Here is a 21,709-nt window from a genome sequence, read left to right as displayed (position 1 = left end):
CTCGCCTGGCATGCGTGCTGCCCGGGTTCGATCCTCAGCACCACATACGAACAAAGACATTGTGTCCACCGAAAACTAAAAAATAAATATTAAAATTCAAAAAAAAAAATGAAAAATATAAAGAGCTGGAGGTATAGCATAGTGGTAAAGTGCCCCTCAGTTCAACCCTCTGTATCGAAATAATAACAACAATAATTTTTTTTTAAAGGAGTAACTCAAATAAAGACGGAATTGAGAAAGAGATTGAAATTCAGGTAGAAGGCGGCAGCTCTGACTTCAAGGGTAAACTATCAAAGAACAGGAAGCTACAAAAGAAGACAGTGTGAGTACTAGGAATCCACAGAGGGGTATGCCCAATTTTTGGCTGGAAAATGATCCATGATATATATGAGAAAAAGTTACCCAAGACAAAGAAAATAATGTAGGAATGCAGTAGGACAGAAAATCTCCCCTATCCCAAAGAGACTTGAAAGCTGAAAAAGAACTCTTAGCCCCCCAGGAAGAGGAATGGGAACAGAGATAGACATCAGAATGGTGGGTAAAAATAATCAATGCACAGTATGTATATGTATGAAAATATTACAGTGAATCCCATTAGTTTAGATATAACATGTTAATAATTATAATCTGTAAAAAGTAATTAAAAAAAAAGAAAATTTTCCTCAACACAGTCAGTTCTGGTAACTCATCTCTACCACCAACAGCATAAAGAACACGAATAACCAAGAGGAAAATTAATCAACAGAAACAGACTTAGAAGTGACACAAATATGGAATTACAAAGACATTAAGACATATAAATACGTTCAAAGAAATATGTTCCATATGCCCAAGATAGAAATAAGGATAGAAATAAAATATGAGACCAAAATGGAATTAAAAATAAACATAAAAAACACAATATTTTAAATGAAAAATACATGGATGGGATTAAAAGCAAATTATATGCTGCAGAAGAAAAGATATGTGAATTAAGGACGTAGCAACAGAAACAATAAAAATTAAATAAGGTCAGGTTTGGCGGCTCACACCTGTAATCCCAGCAACTCAGGAATCCAAGGCAGAAGGATGGAAAATGCAAAGCCTTCCTCAGTAAATTACTGAGGCTCTAGGCAACTTAGCAAGACCCTGTCTCAAAACTGACCATATCAATAATTATATTAAATGCAAATGGTCTGAACAGTCTAACTGAAAGACTATTGTCAAACTGGACCAAAAACAACCAAGTTAATAACAAAGAAACATAAGTAACAACAACAACAGCAAAGCCCCAATTAAGATATTTGTAAGAACCCCACCCAATTTAAATATCAAGTCCCAGGAAGAACTAAAAGAGTTTTTAAAAAATAGAAAATAATATGCCATAACAAACACTAATACAAAAGAAAGTAGCAATGGCTATACTATTCTCAAAGATTAGCAGAATAAGGAAGATGACCAAAGTTAAAGAGAGATACATTTCATAACAATAGTATGTTGAGAATCAGGCACAGTGCTAGTGAAGATGTACAATATATAATCACTATGAATGGGAATATAGTAATATCTAGCATAATCATATACGCATTTTACTCTTTGACTTTTTGCAACCACTCTCAAAGATAACTGTCAAAAACAACAAAAGATGTATGCAAAAGGAACATTATAGGATTATTTATAATACCTGAAACAATCCAAATGTCCACAAATAAGAAAATGGTTAAATAAATATATATCCACAAAACAAATGAGGATCTCTATATTTAAATATGGAACCACCTCCAGTATATGTAACTAAAGAAAAGAAAGGTAGAACTGTGTATGGTGTATGTTATAATTTATTCATCAAAAGGGGTATGTGAATACATATTTTCATCTATAGGAAAGAAATAGAATGGAAAGGTAAGGGACAGTAGACTTCCTAGACTACATTTTGCTTCTTTTAGATTTTTATCAACACTGAATTACTTCACATAATATAAAAATAAAGTTAAAATTTAAAAGAGCAACATCTTAAAAAATAAAATGAGCCAGGTGCAGTGGTACACATCTGTAATTCCAAGGAATCAGGGGCTGAGGCAAGAGGATTACAAGTTCAAACCAGCCTCACCAACTTAGCAAAACCCCAACTCAAAATTAAAATTTAAGGTTATTCCGCCTGGCAGGCCTCGGAGGCTCTGCCCGTCCCCAGTTGCCCTGTCATCCACCCCGAGTGCGCGAGCCTCCCCGGAAGCTGGATATGCATCAAATAAATTTATAGGAATAAACAGTAACCCAGCAGTCAACCAGAACAAGAAGCAACATGAGCAGCTTCAAGAAGCAAGGAAGAAGAGGAGTACAAGCAATGCAGGACAGCCTAAATATTCAGGAGGACCTAGAGTCATCAGAAAAATGGTCATATAAAGACCTCAAGGAACACCTTAGACAGATGGAATGGAACCTCAAAGAGGATACAAGACAGCAAATTCAAGCAGCGAAAGAACACATTGAGAATGAGTTACATAAACAGATAAAAGAAGAAGTTAAGCATCTTTATCAGGAGATAGAGATTATAAAAAATAATCAAACAATAATTCTAGAAATGAAGGAAACGATAAACCAAATTAAAAACTCAATTGAGAGTATCACTAACAGAGTGGAACAAGTAGAAACCAGAACGTCAGATAATGAAGACAAAATATACCATCTTGAAAAGAGTCTAGCCAACTCAGAAAGGCTGGTAAAAAATCACGAGAAAATCATCCAAGAGTTATGCGATAACATAAAGAAACCAAACTTACGAGTCATCGGGATAGAGGAAGGTACAGAGATTCACACCAAGGGAATGAGAAACCTGCTGAATGAAATAAATACAGAAAACTTTCCAGAAATAAAAAAGGAAACAGATATACAAATTGAAGATGCATACAGGACACCGAGCACACAAAATCACAGTAGACCAACGCCAAGACACATTGTTATGAAGATATCCAATATACAGAACAAAGAGAAAATATTAAAAGCTACAAGAGAAAGGAGACAGATTACATTTAGGGGTAAACCAATACGGTTAACAACGGACTTTTCATCACAGACACTGAAAGCAAGAAGGTCATGGAACAATGTATTTCAAACACTGAAAGACAATGGATGCCAACCAAGAATTCTATATCCAGCAAAATTAAGCTTCAGGTATGACAACGAAATAAAGATCTTTCATGATAAACAAAAGTTAAAAGAATTTGCAGCCAGAAAACCTGCATTGCAAAGCATTTTGAGCAAAACACTACACGAGGAAGAAATGAAAAACAATAACCAAAACCATCAGTGGGAAGTGCCTCAGTAAAGACAGAGGGCGAGGGGAAAGATAATCACGGAGAAACAAACTAAATATTTAAAAAAAAAAAAAAAAAAGGATAAGCATTCAAACATGGATGGAAGTTCAAACCATATATCAATAGTAACTCTGAATGTTAACGGCCTAAACTCTCCAATAAAGCGACATAGGCTGGTATCATGGATTAAAAAGACAAATCCAACAATATGCTGCCTCCAGGAGACACATCTGATTGGAAAAGACATACACAGGCTGAAGGTGAAAGGATGGGAAAAAATATACCACGCACACAGTTCTCGTAAGCAAGCAGGAGTGGCCATCCTCATATCGAATAAAATCGACTTCAAGACTAAGTTAATCAAAAGGGATAAAGAAGGTCATTATATACTGTTAAAAGGATCCATTCACCAACAAGACATAACAATTATCAATATTTATGCACCAAACAATGGTGCTGCGACATTCATAAAACAAACTCTCCTCAAGTTCAAGAATCAAATAGACCACAACACAATAATTATGGGTGACTTCAACACTCCTCTTTCACCGTTGGACAGATCCTCCAAACAAAAATTGAACAAAGAAACTATAGAACTCAATATCACAATCAACAACCTAGACTTAACTGACATATATAGAATATATCAACCATCATCAAATGGATATACCTTTTTCTCAGCAGCACATGGATCCTTCTCAAAAATAGACCATATATTATGCCATAGGGCAACCCTCAGTAAATATAAAGGGGTGGAGATAATACCATGCATTTTATCTGATCATAATGGAATGAAACTGGAAATCAATGATAAAAGAAGGAAGGAAAAATCCTACATCACATGGAAAATGAACAATATGTTACTGAATGATCAATGGGTTACAGAAGACATAAAGGAGGAAATTAAAAAATTCTTAGAGATAAATGAAAATACAGACACAACATATCGGAATCTATGGGACACAATGAAAGCAGTTTTAAGAGGAAAATTCATCGCCTGGTGGTCATCCCTCAAAAAAAGAAAAAACCAACAAATAAATGAGCTCACACTTCACCTCAAAGCCCTAGAAAAGGAAGAGCAAAACAACAGCAAATGTAGCAGAAGACTAGAAATAATTAAAATTAGAGCGGAAATCAATGAAACTGAAACAAAAGAAACTATTGAAAAAATTAACAAAACTAAAAGTTGGTTCTTCGAAAAAATAAATAAGATCAACAGACCTTTAGCCATGCTAACGAAGAGAAGAAGAGAGAGAACTCAAATTACTAACATACGGGATGAAAAAGGCAATATTACACCAGATCCTACAGAAATATAGAAGACAATTAGAAATTATTTTGAAAACCTATATTCCAACAAAATAGAAGATAGTGAAGACATCGATAAATTTCTTAAGTCATATGATTTGCCCAGACTGAGTCAGGAGGATACACACAATTTGAATAGACCAATATCAATGGATGAAATTGAAGAAGCCATCAAAAGACTACCAACCAAGAAAAGCCCAGGACCGGATGGATATACAGCGGAGTTTTACAAAACCTTTAAAGAAGAATTAAAACCAATACTTTTCAAGTTATTTCAGGAAATAGAAAAAGAGGGAGCTCTTCCAAATTCATTCTATGAGGCCAACATCACCCTGATTCCGAAACCAGACAAAGACGCCTCAAAGAAAGATAACTACAGACCAATATCTCTAATGAACCTAGATGCAAAAATCCTCAATAAAATTCTGGCAAATCGATTACAAAAACACATCAAAAAAATTGTGCACCATGACCAAGTAGGATTCATCCCTGGGATGCAAGGATGGTTCAACATACGGAAATCAATAAATGTTATTCACCACATCAATAGACTTAAAGATAAGAACCATATGATCATCTCGATAGATGCAGAGAAAGCATTTGACAAAGTACAGCATCCCTTTATGTTCAAAACATTAGAAAAATTAGGGATAACAGGAACCTACCTTGACATTGTAAAAGCTATATATGCTAAGCCTCAGGCTAGCATCATTCTGAATGGACAAAAGTTGAAGGCATTCCCTCTAAAATCCGGAACAAGACAGGGATGCCCTCTATCTCCACTTCTATTCAATATAGTTCTCGAAACACTGGCCAGAGCAATTAGACAGACGAAAGAAATTAAAGGCATAAAAATAGGAAAAGAAGAACTTAAATTATCACTATTTGCAGATGACATGATTCTATACCTAGAAGACCCAAAAGGGTCTACAAAGAAACTACTAGAACTAATAAATGAATTCAGCAAAGTGGCAGGATATAAAATCAACACGCATAAATCAAAGGCATTTCTGTATATCAGCGACAAAACTTCGGAAACGGAAATGAGGAAAAACACTCCATTCACGATATCCTCAAAAAAAATAAAATACTTGGGAATTAACCTAACAAAAGAGGTGAAAGATTTATATAATGAAAACTACAGAACCCTAAAGAGAGAAGTTGATGAAGATCTTAGAAGATGGAAAAACATACCCTGTTCATGGATAGGCAGAACTAACATCATCAAAATGGCGATATTACCAAAAGTTCTCTATAGGTTTAATGCAATGCCAATCAAAATCCCAACGGCATATCTTGTAGAAATTGACAAAGCAATCATGAAATTCATATGGAAAAATAAAAGACCCAGAATAGCAAAAGCAATTCTAAACAGGAAGTGTGAATCAGGAGGTATAGCAATACCAGATTTCAAACTATATTACAAAGCAATAGTGACAAAAACAGCATGGTACTGGTACCAAAACAGGCGGGTGGACCAATGGTATAGAATAGAGGACACAGAGACTAATCCACAAAGTTACAACTATCTTATATTTGATAAAGGGGCTAAAAGCATGCAATGGAGGAAGGATAGCATCTTCAACAAATGGTGTTGGGAAAACTGGAAATCCATATGCAACAAAATGAAACTGAACCCCTTTCTCTCGCCATGCACAAAAGTTAACTCAAAATGGATCAAGGAACTTGATATCAAACCAGAGACTCTGCGTCTGATAGAAGACAAAGTTGGATCCGATCTACAAATTGTGGGGTCGGGCTCCAAATTCCTCAATAGGACACCCATAGCACAAGAGTTAACAACAAGAATCAACAAATGGGACTTAATTAAACTTAAAAGTTTTTTTCTCAGCAAGAGAAACAATAAGAGAGGTAAACAGGGAGCCTACATCCTGGGAACAAATTTTTACTCCTCACACTTCAGATAGAGCCCTAATATCCAGAGTATACAAAGAACTCAAAAAATTAGACAATAAGATAACAAATAACCCAATCAACAAATGGGCCAAGGACCTGAACAGACACTTCTCAGAGGAGGATATACAATCAATCAATAAGTACATGAAAAAATGCTCACCATCTCTAGCAGTCAGAGAAATGCAAATCAAAACCACCCTAAGATACCATTTCACTCCAGTAAGATTGGCAGCCACTATGAAGTCAAACAACAACAAGTGCTGGAGAGGTTGTGGAGAAAAGGGTACACTTGTACATTGCTGGTGGGACTGCAAATTGGTGCGGCCAATTTGGAAAGCAGTTTGGAGATTCCTGGGAAAGATGGGAATGGAACCACCATTTGACCCTGCTATTGCCCTTCTTGGACTATTCCCTGAAGACCTTAAAAGAGCATGCTACAAGGATACTGCCACATCGATGTTCATAGCAGCACAATTCACAATTGCTAGACTGTGGAACCAACCCAGATGCCCCTCAGTAGATGAATGGATAAAAAAAATGTGGCTTCTATACACAATGGAGTACTATGCAGCAATAAAAAATGACAAAATCATAGAATTTGCAGGGAAATGGATGGCACTAGAGCAGATTATGCTTAGTGAAGCTAGCCAATCCCTAAAAAACAAATACCAAATGTCTTCTTTGATATAATGAGAGCAACTATGAACAGAGCAGGGAGGAAGAGTAGGAAGAAAAGATTAACATTAAACAGAGACATGAGATGGGAGGGAAAGGGTGAGAAAAGGGAAATTGCATGGAAATGAAGGGAGACCCTCATTGCTATACAAAATTACATACAAGAGGTTGTGAGGGAATGGGAAAATAAACAAGGAGAGAAATGAATTACAGTAGATGGGGTAGAGAGAGAAGTTGGGAGGGGAGGGGAGGGGGGATAGTAGGGGATAGGAAAGGTAGCAGAATACAACAATGACCAATAGGACATTATGTAAAATTGTGGAAGTGTAACCCATGTGACTCTGCAATCTGCATTTGGGGTAAAATTGGGGGTTCATAACCCACTTCAGTCCAATGTATGAAGTATGTTATGTCAAGAGCTTTGTAATGTTGTGAACAACCAATAAAAAAAAAAAAATAAAAAAAAAATAAAATAAATAAAAAAAATTAAAAAAAAATTAAAATTTAAAAAAAGGGCTGGGAATGTGGCTTGGCCTGGGTTAAATCCCTGGTACCCCAAAAATAAATAAATAAATAAATAAATATGAATGCAATGAGTATCCATGTAATGGCTTAACTACCCAAAAAAGTATTATTCCAAGTAACTTTAAAGCACAGAAAGAAATTTAACTACAGATGTGATATACCCCACATACAAAGAGAACTACCTAACAAGTAAACAAACATTTTTAGGGATTAAATTGGTGGTGCTATTGCTATACTGAGACTGGTATGAATAGAATATGGGATAAAGCAAGAGTTAGTATATAACAGTTTTATCCTATGCCATCTTCACACAGGAAAAAGAAAAACAAACAAAATTGATGAGGTTCAGTAGAAAGCCTATAGTGTTAAATTTGAAATACAAGAATCAGGATAAACACCCAGTGCATTTTACCTTTCAAAAAATTTTACGAACTATGTCTTATGAATTTTCCCAGAACCATGTCATACATATTAGCAATTAGTGCCCACAGGACTCACTTTCTGATTTCTTAAAGCTATTTCCATGAAAAGGAACCTGGGCTCCTTGGGAAAATAGCCAATTATAGGTTCAGGCTGGACATGTACTACATAGGCCTGGAATACCCTGTCATACCAAACAGTAAAGAGATTAGAAGAGACATAAAGAAATTATAAAGACTACTGGATTGTTCAAAGGGACCCAGGGCCAACTTGAATAAACTCCCAGGGTTATGACTAGAACAATGTGGGCATCAATCAACGTGTTCATTGAAACTGACTTAAACACAAGTTATCTGTAAATTCATGAGTTTAAAATGACACATTCTTTAAAAACCAACACTCTGGTCATCTTTGGAGAACATTAGTTTTTTAACACTATTAAATAAAATAAAAGACTAAAATATTTACCCTGCCTTTCCTAAACAAATGCAACACTGAAAATCAAAACATAGATTAGGAGTTCCTTTTTATGAAAATATTCAACTATTTAGTGAAGAGAGTAAGACAATGAGAATATCACCACTGGTTACCAAGTATCAATAGATATTTGTATCTGTTGATACTTAGTAACCAAACAATACCATAAACATTCCAGACATTAAACATTATTGTTCTGTGGTTAATTTAGTCAACCAAATTCTCCAGATAAGACCCGAGATGAATCTAATTCAATAATATAAACATCAATACCTTTTCTCAGTAACAAAGAAAAAAAATCATAAGATCACACAAGTAATAAACAACTGTATCTGGGATTTTTTAAGTTGATTATGTGAAACTCTAACTGGGTACAGTGTTTTGCATAATCATTTACAGAAAACAAAACAATGAACATAAGGAAGAAAAAATAATTTCATGAATTCTGAAGTACTCAGCAGACCTTAGAAGTAAATGGAAAGTAAATGAAGCAGCTACCTCTACCTTCTCTTTTTCCTATTAGAAGAAATTCCTTATTCCTTAATTAGTTTTCTTTCCACAAATTAAAAAAAAAATTTTCCTGATGATAATCATACATGTAGAAAACTCCAAAAAAGAAAACTGAAAAATACATTAAAAGCATGAAGAAAAATCCCCCCAAATCCCAATATTCTGAAATAATATCCAACACTTTTTGGAACATGCTTTTTAAATTTCTCTAGATATATTATTAATGCATAAACATATTATTAAATAAATAAGAACATAAAATACACAATTTAGAAACATCTTTCACCTAACAATGTTGTATAGACCTTTCTATGATGAATTTTGCTTAACATTAACCTTCTCATTGTCAGATACTGCTTGACAGCCAAATAGCTCTTTAGTATATAACTACACCAAAACTAATGTAACTAATATAACCAATCTTATACTGATGAACATTTAGAGTTAAACTCAACAATACCATAAATATTCCTGAGCTAGCAGTTATTTACACACTGTCTCTGAACTTTAAATCTATCCCCTTATAAACTGCTCTGAGACTCTGTGGAGATATAAATCCACATTTCCCAGACTACTTTGAGAGCTGGCTTCCTCCAAAGAGACATTAGAGCTTCTTTAGGCTGAGTAATAACTTTACTGCTCTCAGGCCCATCACACCTTGCAGGCAGGTGGGCAATACTGACACAGCTCCTCCACCTCTGAACACCATTTCTTCCCACACCAGCATAGCAGCTACTTACAGCAATTCTTACCTCTGGGTTATCAGTGCAATTTTTTGATCTTTCATCCTCCACACACCTGTGTTAATTTATTTTTGTTTAAAATATCTAGTATAGTTTCTGTCTGTCTGAGAGGATTTCGGCCCACATAATGATTATGTGGGTATCTTTTCAAATTATCTCCAGGATAAGTTCCTAAAAGTGAAACTGCAGAGCAAAGACTACACACATTTTACGACTGAATGCATTACCCACGTTACCAACCCAGAATGGCTGTATCAATATATATTCCCATTCCAGTAAGGACAACATCACTAGAATGCTAGCTAAAGCTGGATATATAATTCAATTGTTTTTATTTGTATTTCCTTGTTTACAAACACATTTTCATGACTTGGAAGGCTGAAAGTATTTTCTGTTCTTCCATTTGCTAATATTCCACTGTGAGACTTGTTTGTTATTCCTTCATTAAGAGTTTTTATAAATTGGAGAAATTAAGCTTTTAAAAGTTATACATATTGAAAATCGTTTTCCAGCACATCACTTCAACATTATTTTAAGATTTTGGCTTTTATCTGAATAGTAGTTCTTCCATACACAACACTAAAAAATAAGGGCAGAGAGCCCATTCAGTTCATTTTCAATACCCTCCACTAGGGGATCCATAAATATTTTTAATAAAAAAAATTTTTTTAAATCCCATCCATTAATACTTGATTTATGACTTCATATTAGTGTCCCCTCCCCAAGAAACAAAAACTATAGAACCATATTAATATTTTAGTACTCATTTTGTGTATTTAAAATCTTAGATACATTAAGACTTTAGCTGGGATTCACTTGAATATATGTAAAAATCAAGGAAAACAGACTAGATTCGTTTTTCTTTTGAAAACAGCTTCCTAGTTATTTATTGGGCAACCTAATTTTTCCTGACCAATGTTATTTATAATATTAAATATTATACTCCTCATCTACCATTAAAGATTTGCAAATTATTTGTACGTTTTACTATTAGGTTTTCTAATGTTTCACTCTATGTTTTCTAAATGGTGATATATAGTAGTTAGTGATATTTAAGAAAAGTTTTGAATTTTAACATATTTGTTTTGGCTACCCTGTTTCTAGTAGTTTTTCAGTTTATTCTACTGGATTTTCCAAGAAAAATTATTAGTTTTGTTTTTGACTTTCCAATACTTGTTCCTCTTATTTTCTTATGCAATTACACTGGCTAATATTCAAAAACAATGTTAAATAATCACAGGGATGGTGTTGTTTCTTATCTTGTTCCTGATTTTATGGGAAATATTTCTAATGTTTTACTGTACTGCACTGTCCTGGTTTGAGAAATATTCATTATGTTATATTTATTCCTATAAAATTAAATTCAGTTAGTAGTAGACTGATTCTTATTTTTAAATCAGAAGCACTTTCAGCATCTATCAAAATGATTTATGGTATCCCCTTTTTCCTACTTATCTAATAAATTATAAACATGAATATGAAGCTTAATAATACCAATCCTCTTGGTATTCCTAGAATAAACTACATCTGGCCACAATATACTCTTATTTTACTACAGTAAAATTCTATTTGCTAAAATTTCACTTACACAGAAATCATTACTAAGATTTGTCTTAGCTTTCTTTTAGGAAAATGTATTTCATTCAGTTTTAGCATCCATGCTTTAAAGAACTGAGTTCTTTTCTTTTTTTAATCCCATATTCTGAACAATTAAAAAGAATCAGAATTCCTGATTTCTCACAGATTTAAAATGAAATCAATCTCTCAATCTCTCTCTCCCTCCCCCCTCCTTTTCTTAGTGCTTTTATTAGAGAATAAATTTTCTCAATTTCTTTTATAATTATACTCTATTAGGTTTTTTCTTCCCCCTCTTAAGGCAATTTTACTTCTTAGCATTATCCTTTAAAATTAAAAAAAAAGATAATGCAGTTTTCCAAATGAATTTTCATAGCCATGTTTGAAAGTAAATATTCAAGAGTATTTATGTAGGACATATAGAAATAAGAAGAAAATAAATGGCAAATTTAATAGCATACGCAAACAAATTCCAATGAGAAAGGCATTCAAGTGGATAGAAGAAGTGATCTCATAATAAAAAAGGAAAATACATTTTCAGAGCCCTCTATACTTGAAGATGCTTTTCATTTGCCTTTACTTACACACAACTTAGGATGGCAAGGGAATTCTTTACTTATATTCCTTTTTCTTCAAAACTCTCCAGGTGTTAAATTATTAGTTGAAAAAAATTCAGTCTCATTTCCTTTTGCTGTACATTATCTTTTTTTTTTTTCTTTATGTCTCATTTCTGGGAACCCACTCCCATAATTCAGTAAATTGTACCAGGTTATTTTCTTAAAATACAAGTACCTGATCTCCAGATTAATTCTAAAAAGTTTATTATTACTATTATTGTTGTTGTTATTGCTATTTTCTTGAATATTTTCATTTCCCATTACTCAGCTTTCTTCTCCAGAAAAACCAATAATGGTTTTTCATTAACTGCAACTCATTCTCTTTAACTGCCTTCATTTTCTGACCATTTTCTCCACATTCTATACAACTTCCTCATGCCCCATTTTTTCTATATTGTTTATTCTATTCTATGCTAGTTATAAAATTATACAATGTAAACATATTTTAGTTCGTCTTAACCTTTGCTTCTTTCCCTTTATTATCTTATTTTTGTTCTCCCTCCTTTTTCCCCCAAATGACATTAGTTGTTTAACTTTCTTGGCAGTTTAAAACAACTACAATTTTCTTTTTATCTTGAAAAACTCAATTTTCTAAATAGTACTTATTTATCAACAATTTCATGAATGCCAAAATATTTACAAAGATTTTGTTAGCTAATTTGTATTCTGTTAATTATTTTGGGAGTAAGGAAATTGTTTCTGGCTATGACATTTTAAACGAAAGTGTCTCTCTGAAGACTAGACACTGAATACATCTTTTAAAATTTAACATCAAAGAGTAAGGACATAGGTCAGTGGTAGAGCACTTCCCTCACATGTGTGAGGTCCTGGGTTTGATTCCCAGTACCAGGAAAAATAAATTAATACTAATACTCCTACTCCAGCTATAGTGACTTAATCAGCTAAGTAGCATAGGAGAGGAAGTCAGGACTGTAAGTAGTGAATCCTTGTCTCCTGTGTAATTTCTCCCCAAAATTCATTAAAAAGGACAAGGAATCCCGGCAACTCAGCTGAAACAGAAGGAGGATGGCAAGTTCAAGGCCAGCCTCAGCAACTTAACACTCTCAGCAACTCAGTGAGAGACTGTCTCAAAATAAAAAATAAAAAGGTATAGCTGCAGGTGTAGTTCAGTGTTAAAGTGCTCCTGGGTTCAATCTCAGTACCAAAAAAAAAAAAAAATTGCTTTAAAAAGATGACAATCAGTTCCATTTGGAATATGGGCTATAAAAGGACTCTTAGTTTTCCTACTTTGGGGTGATTCAAACTCCTGAGAGAAAAGCTGAGTCAGAAGAGAACATCATAATTCACCATCCATTAAAGCACATAATTTTCTCTTTTCCTGTTAAATATTTCCTTCATAGTTCCCTTCTTTTTTTTTTTAAGAGAGAGTGAGAGAGGGAGAGGGAGGGGGGGGAATTTTAATATTTATTTTTTAGCTATCAGCAGACACAACATCTTTGTTTTGTATGTGGTGCTGAGGATTGAACCCAGGCCGCACGCATGCCAGGCTAGCACACTATCTCTTGAGCCACATTCCAGCCCCAATAGTTCCCTTCTTATCGCACCTTGGATCATTATTTTTCCAACTAAGAACAATAGACTGGCCTAAGAAAAAATTATTACAATGCCTCTCCTGTATTAATATTACAGGTGAAACCAGGTTTTCCTTATTTCTCTCAAAGTCTATCTCTACCTTATAGTCTCCCCTCTAAATTACCAAATAAGAAGATACCTACTATAAATGCCTTATATACCTGATTTAGGGATATGTATTATTTAATTTAGTCTAAATGGCATACCTGGTGCCAGTTCTTTGTGGTACATTCTATTTAATTATATTTTCCTCTGGTTCTTTTTAATTATTTTGGTCAATTCAAGAGAAGAAAATTTAATGAACATTCACATATTCATCATTTTTCCTCAACATTAACTACCAATTTAATAATTTAAAACACAAAATGTTCATATTTTATCTCCTGGAAGGCATATACAATAAATTACTGAGAATAGTGTATATACACAGCAAGTATTCAGTATCAGTTAATTCTCTTCATGAAAGACATTTCAAATATACTCAGCATACAAACCAAGTTATTTTAAGTGTTTCAATTCCATATTAAAGCAGCACATTTTAAAATGCCCTTGAGTATTTTAAAATGTCAACCTTTCAACCTTGTTCTTTTAGTTCTCTTAAAAATACATCAATGTTTTCTGTTTTGTTGGGTTTTTTTTTTTTTTTTTTTTTTGTGAGCACTGGGGATTGATCCTAGAGGCACTTTACCACTGAGCTACATTCCTAGTCCTTTTTTTTAAGATAGGATCTCGCTAAGTTGCTTAGGGCCTCACCAAGTTGCTGAGGTGGCCTCACACTTGCAGTTCTACTGCCTCAGCTTTCTGATTCACTGGGATTACAGGAGTGTGGCGCTGTGCCAAAGTCAAACAATGTTTCTTTAAAACACAAAGGATACTAGGAAAGACAATCTAGAATAAAGATAATATAAACCCCCAATGAATAAGTCAAATAAAACTTGTTCAAAGAATAAGAAAGGAAGCCCCAGACCCCCCACCGACAGAGTTGTGAATCTGTTGTAGAGCATTTGCCTAGCATGTATGAGGCACTGGGTTCGATTCTCAGCACTGAATATAAATAAATTCATAAAATAAAGGTCCATCAATATCTAAAAAGATATTTTTAAAAAAGGAACTGTACCATAATGGTTATGTTTTTGTAGGCATGGAGTCAACGAACATAAATGTAGTCATGCCCCTGTTCTTGTAAGTTATATGACCCAGAACCAATTGCCTCATTGAACATTAGACTCCTCATTTGGAAGATTAGGATAATAATGATACTTCACTGAATTATTATAAAATTCATATGAGACAGTATATTATGTAGGTATTCTGTAAATGTACATACGATGATGGTAGTGGGGGTCAAACTCTGATCTCTGATCTGTCTACAAGAGCCACCATGCCATTCCACAGAAAAACTTACACTCACTCACTTAGAAATTAAATTAATAAGGCAGTTCCAAACAATAAGATTTCTCCTTCTTACCACAGAGACTATTATTAGAAAATTTTGGTATATTTCAATTACTATTTAAATAATGCCTTTGTCCTATTTATCAGCAGTTTCTGGAAAGGAATAATGAAATTTATAACTCACTCTAAGAGCTACCTGCACCAAAAGTCTTCATGAGGAAAAAGGCAATAGGCAATTCTTCTGCATGAAGAAGCATGCTATCCCAACCACAACTAACTAGAACAGTGGCTAAGCCAGAACTGATGAGGAAGAGGTAAAACCAACCACTGATGACTGTGGCAATATCAGGACCACCTGTCAAATCTTATCTCCAAAAAGATGAAGCATGCATAGAAAAATAAGAAGTAACACAGAAAAATTGAACACTTACTCTTTTGGGCTATTACAGAATCTTGAACAATGAAAACTACTATTAGCCCTCGAATAACAACTCAAATTCTACTTCTTAGAAATACTAGAATACAGAAAATATTATACTGCTATTAAGATGAGTATTTGATGCTTCCCTATATCCCTATGTCAAGTAAAACATAGCTTATGAAAATTTTGATCTAGTAGTACACTTAATCACAGAAGAAAATAAAGAGTCCTGCTGAAATTTCTCCCTCTACTTTAAATCAAGTGAATTGTTTATCCCATGCTATAATATGCCAGGGACAGACTTACTATAAAATTCTGTTCATCAAAATCTTTTAAGTAAAACTAATGCTTCATAAAGATGTGGCACGTTTACCTTCCTTTTTCATTAATCTTCTAAAATATCAATCAGTGCTTTCTCCCAGGAAAGGATAATTTCCATTGAACAGCATAGAATAAGGTAACCTGACAATCTTTCCCCAAGATTTCCCAAAAAACTTTAAAAGATTCTAATTATTACTTCAGCAACAATGTGCCCAAAACATTTATCAAAATAAGTTCAACTCACGATCTGATGTGTGGGAAATCCTCTTCAATTTTGCTTCCTGTGTTTTTGAAAATTTGTAGTGCAGCTTCTGCTACTTTTTCATCATCCATTTTCAGACAAGCCAGAAGTGATTCAAATGTTTCAGCAGAATGAAATGAGATAGGATGTGTAAATGAGAGGACCTAGAAAATGAGTCATAAATATCATGTGTAAAACCTTTTCATCCTTATAATGCAAATCCAAAATACTGAATATCAGATATAGTACAAATCAAGTCAATACAAAAATAATTATGCTAACAAGAAACTGAAAGCACTATAAATAAAATGATAAACATATTATATATAATAGAAATCTTCATGAAGTCTGCATTACATGTAAAAATAATTTCTTCTAAAATTAAATAGTATGTTAACATAATTCTACTCAAAACTTGATTTTGATTACTGTGTAGGATTATTTGGGTGTGGTGATGAGGGTAGGAAAAAAAGGGACATAAAAAAGAATCCGGTGAAGTATCTTTATTTCTAAATAAAGGAATTAGAAGAGAATAGCTAAGAACATTTTGAAAAAAGTAATTTAGGGAAAGGGTAAAAACTCTGGTGATAGTAAAAGATACTATAAAGTAACAATAACCAAATCAACATAGTAATTACACTGAAAGAAGCATGAAACAGAAGTAAAGCAAAAAATAGATCCTAACATAAACTATATTAGATTATAAAGAAGGCACTGGGGGGAAAAAAGAAAATGATCCTGAGAAAACTGTGTAACTACAGGGATAAAATCAAATTTCATACACATGTGTGCGCACACACACAAACACATTGTATGTATATGTACACACAAAAAATATATATATTCTTCTCCAAGCATTTTGAAAATTGATCATTCTTTTCAAACCAGTAATGCCCTCCTATTTTCCAAAAGATCTTAATAAATTCATCTTAAGTACTAATATTTATAAGAATAAAATTAGAAAAATCTAAATATCCAACAAGGAATAGTTATCACTGATACCCCTAATCTGATCACTGTCTAAAAAGAAAATGTTTGCTATTAAGTTTTACTACAAGCCAGGAACTGTGCTAAGAAATTCATGTACACAACTTAATTTAGTTGCCTGTGATATATTGTTATTATCATTAAAGAGGAAACATACACAAGTAAATGTGCTCCAAAACACAGAGCTAGTAAACAGCTAAAATTCAGATCTGCTTTTTGACATTCATAAACATATTATTTTAAAAAAACACTACAAAAATGCTTATACTTTATGAAAAGATACAACATTCAATATTTGATCTAATTTCAACTATATAAATTGCATTTTTTAAAAAAAGTGAAAGGAAACAAAAAACATGAATGTTTATGTATGAAGGGCTTATGAATGTTTTCTTTAGAATTTTATGTTTTTAGCCATGAACTGATACTATCAGTAAAAGTCAGCAGTATATTTTATCTAACAAAATAAGAAATGCAATAGAGTTTTAGGAAGAATTTGGTTCATTCTACAAAACGATTAGCACCTGCTTTGCTTACTAATGATATCTTAAATTATATTCCTTATTTTAATGTATTAATACTGAGGTAGATAATAGAATTTAAACCTAAAAACATTCCATTACAAATTAGAATATGCAAATTCTAAATTATCTAAAACAAACAGAAAATTTTATCTTACATAATATAAACTTTAGAGGCAAACCTCAATAACAAGTAATATAGGCTACATATGTTTAACATTTATCTAATTAGGCACTTGATTTAAAAAAAAATATTTACCTTAAGCAGTTCCAAACCTGCCCTGATAGCTTGATCAGTAGGAACACCCTCATCTTCATCATCTGCTGTTCCATCTATTGATTTGTTCACTTGCTTAATAAGAGCACTAAAGTATAAAAAAACCACAAGTCATTCACAAGCAATATCTAAGAAAACTTCCTCAGTATTATATATACATGTACATGTACCCCATACAAACTTGTTAGAGTGGTTTTTCAAACATTGTTGTAAAACAATCAACTATTTGAGCTGCTGCTTTTCAAAGAGCTTCTCTGCTGGGCCTGATGGTACACACCTGTAATCCCAACTACTTGGGAGGACTGCAAGTTCAAGGACAACCTGGGAAGTTTAGCAAGACCCTTCCTGTCTCAAAATGAAAAACTAAAAAGGCTGGAGATGTAGAACATTCAATGGTAAAACACCCTTCAGTTTAATCCTAGTACACCCCCACTGCTGCAAAGTAGAAAAAAAAAAGTTATTTTCCATATCCATTCAAATGAGGTCCAAATGCTAATATTATTTGATTTGCTCCTTTAATAATTATCTAAAATTATTAATCCAAATATACTAAAATAAAATAAAAGGCAACATCAAGCACTTAGATACAGTGTATTAAGCACAGTTGTTAAGAGCCAGAAAGCACAGGCCTCCTACTAAAAGGTATAAAAATATCTATGTAACAGATACAATAAAACCTCACAAGAACATTAAAAAAAAAAAAAAAAAAGAGCCACTATAGATCAAAAGGGAATCTTAATGCTTTCAAGTTTTCTTCTAAAAACAGGCCTATGTTACTTCAAAATAAACACGTAATGGAACTGACAATTACCTAAAATAATCAATCACAACTGATGGATATTTGTTCTTTCAACAAAATCAAGTAACAAAATGCCAGATCGAATAACACAAAAAACAAATAAGATTTAATTATTCAGTGTTCCATATTTACCAGATAAATGTTTCTTCAAAAATACCATATACTCAAATTTAATATCAAGTTAGAAGTCAAGTGTATCTATCACCCTTATAGGGATCTCTTAAATTTATCTTTTAAGAGTATGTTCCTGAGGGTGTTTTCTTTTTCATCATTTCCCCTAATTATTCTATTTTCATTATCTTTACTCCAAATAAAAATTTTCAATCTAATTTTTTTTCCATATTTTTAATAGCAAGCTCTCATGTACCTTTAAAAAAAGGTTGGATCTCTATGTCTACCTTGTACAAAAATAATTTCAAGACTAATTATAGATTTTAATGTAAAAAGCAGAACTAGCTAATATGATATTAAAGGCCAAAAGAAAGCAAATAACTTAATATATAACTTAATATTTATTAATGTCAAACTCATGTTTAAAAGGCAAACTGAGTTTAGCCTTTTAAAAATATTCTTGTAGTCAATTAGAAAAAAAAAATTCTCTGAGGCCCTCATAGGAAAAATAACAGGCTTTCCTCAAAGAGATGCAATTAGCCAAGAAATATTTAGGAAAAAGAATTTCAGTCTTATTAAAAAATATTCAACTTTAAAAATGCAGAAACTAAAAAGATTAGTTAACACTGTCAGAGTTGGATGAAATGAGTGCTAGCTGACTACTAGATAGAACTGAAAGCAGATTCTTTCATGAGGCTACTGTACAGTGTGGTGGGCTCTGTAGCAACTTTCTTAATTTAATATAATGCCTTTCTAACTCACTGCTCCTTCTCTATAAAATGGTAATAATAATAGTTCCTATAATAATATTTTTATTCTTTTAAAGTTATATATCATTTATTTAATTTTATGAATGATTCCTATTCATAAAATTAAATAAATAAGTTATAACTTGAAAACATTTTTAGAGTCCTCCCAGTCACATTATCAGTACTAATTACTGTTAGTGTTTATGTTCTAACATATCTTCTAGATAAGTAGGATCTGATTGCTAAAGGCAAAGATTTATTTACTCTATTATCTGGACTTAAAATCTTATATTTCTGTCTGCTTGTCTTTATTTCTTATACGAAATAAGATGATAATATCTAGGTTGCTATTTTAAAACCTCCTGCAAATAAAGTTCTTTTCTTTTTATCCCACTACCATGGGAGACAACCACAATATTGTTGTAGCAGTCTCTCTTCTACTCCCCTCCTCCGATCATACATCTCAATGAACTGTGGTTCTCAAAAATCAAATAATGAAGTACAACTCTAACAGTCAACCTTAATGGCCTTCCACAATCTGATCCAAATCTACTTTTCAAGGATCAACTCTCCATATTATAATTCAAATATATGACATCATTTTCTAAATATCCCTTTTCTTTCTTATCCAGTTAGCTTGATATGTTAATCTCAGTGCCTACAATACTCTTTCTCTCATCTCTGAAAAAACAAAATATTACCCATTCTTCTCTTTTAGGTAAAGTATTACCTCTTAGGGATATCCAAAAGGATTCATAGAATACAAGATGACAAGTCATTAGTATTATTTTAATATATACTCCCAAAGGGCACCAGAGATGAATAATAAGTCAGTATGCTATATTTTTAAAAGCACTTTTTCCCAGAGTTTTCCATAAAATATTTTTAAATATTTTAAGGAAAAGTCCAGGAGATGGGAGGAAGTTCTGCCAACATTTCACAAAAGGGAATACAAATGTAAAAAGAAATAATGTCACAGATGGTATCAAACCTGAAACACTTTTCTTTGGGGGGAGGGGGGCACCAACCATGAATTAAACCTAGAGGCACTTAACTGCTGAGCAACATCCCCTGTACCTTTCTTTTTTTTCCTTTTTTTTTTTTTTTTTTTTTGAGGCAGGGTCTTGCTAAATTGCTTAGGGCCTTACTAAGTTGCTGAGGCTGTCTCTGAACTTGCAACCCTCCTATCTGAGCCTCCAGAGCTGCTGGGATTACAGGTGTGCACCACTCCACCTGGATCAAAGTTGAAACTTTAAATGAGAGTTGTTTAAAGAAACACTTTCAGTTCTCATATATTTGTGAAAATACATCAAATGTTCCTTCAAAACAAATTCATCTAGTTTTTCTTTCCTGAGGTTGTAACTAAAATTTATGCTACCTAACTTATCTATGCAAGTTAACAAAAGAGGCACTCCTGGTATATTATTAACACATAATACTAGACTTGGATTGACAATTTCTCATATAAGTTGAACCAATGCATAAAACTAAAATTAAAAAGAAAAAAACTAAATAAATATATACACAGATGAGTGCACATATGTGTATATATAAATTCAGAAATGTGTGTGTGTATATACACAGGAGCAAATTTACGTAAGTATACATAAATGAGTAATTAGTTTGATGCCTTGCACATAGCAGTACCCAATAGTCACTGACCTCCTAAATGCATGGGTGAATAGTAATGAAAACTTAATATTTTTATATACAAATACCTGATAGATTCAGTATCTATGTGCACAGGTGCTATCCTCTCCAAGAGAAACTTGATCATTTCCAGGAAAGGATTTGTAGGCTGTTTAGGGTTGCCCAACTTCTTAGTTATTTCACGCTGTAATGCAGATTTTTTAAATATCACAAAAATATGTTTAAACAAATCACTACATTATAATATTAAGATACTACATTAAAACCATGTAGTACTGATGCTGCAATAAACAAATCAATAAGAATGGAATAAGTAAAAAAAAATTTTTTTAAACTAGTTTAAGAATTAAGTGTATGAGGAAGGTAACATTTCAAGTAAATAGGAAAAGGGTAAATTATTCAATATAACATTTTGAAATAATTGGAGATAAATTTGAAACAAAACAAAGATTTCTATATCATGTCTTTTACCAAAAAAAAAAAAAAAAAAAGCTTAAAAGGATAAAAATATAAAATAAAACCAAGGATCCAGTAGACACACAAACTTTAGCAATCTTATCAGAGAAACTTCTTAAAACTACTGA

At 32.8% G+C, this 21,709-nt stretch overlaps 1 protein-coding gene across 1 annotated transcript in view; it reads right to left on the bottom strand.

Moving 5' to 3' along the window:
* The window catches only part of PDS5B (PDS5 cohesin associated factor B), a 210,199-nt gene that overhangs the window by 55,606 nt on the left and 132,884 nt on the right, over positions 1-21,709 (bottom strand). The window contains exons 17-19 of the mRNA XM_081276045.1: positions 21,194-21,309; positions 17,799-17,904; positions 16,035-16,195 (exon numbers count right to left, since the gene is read on the bottom strand). Of these exons, the coding sequence (XP_081132171.1) occupies positions 16,035-16,195; positions 17,799-17,904; positions 21,194-21,309 (383 nt within the window). The remainder of the gene's footprint in view (positions 1-16,034; positions 16,196-17,798; positions 17,905-21,193; positions 21,310-21,709) is intronic.

This window comes from Spermophilus citellus (assembly GCF_964194105.1).
Source record: "Spermophilus citellus genome assembly, chromosome: 1".
Classification (NCBI taxonomy): domain Eukaryota; kingdom Metazoa; phylum Chordata; class Mammalia; order Rodentia; family Sciuridae; genus Spermophilus; species Spermophilus citellus.
This window is presented reverse-complemented; position numbering and strand designations above follow the sequence as displayed.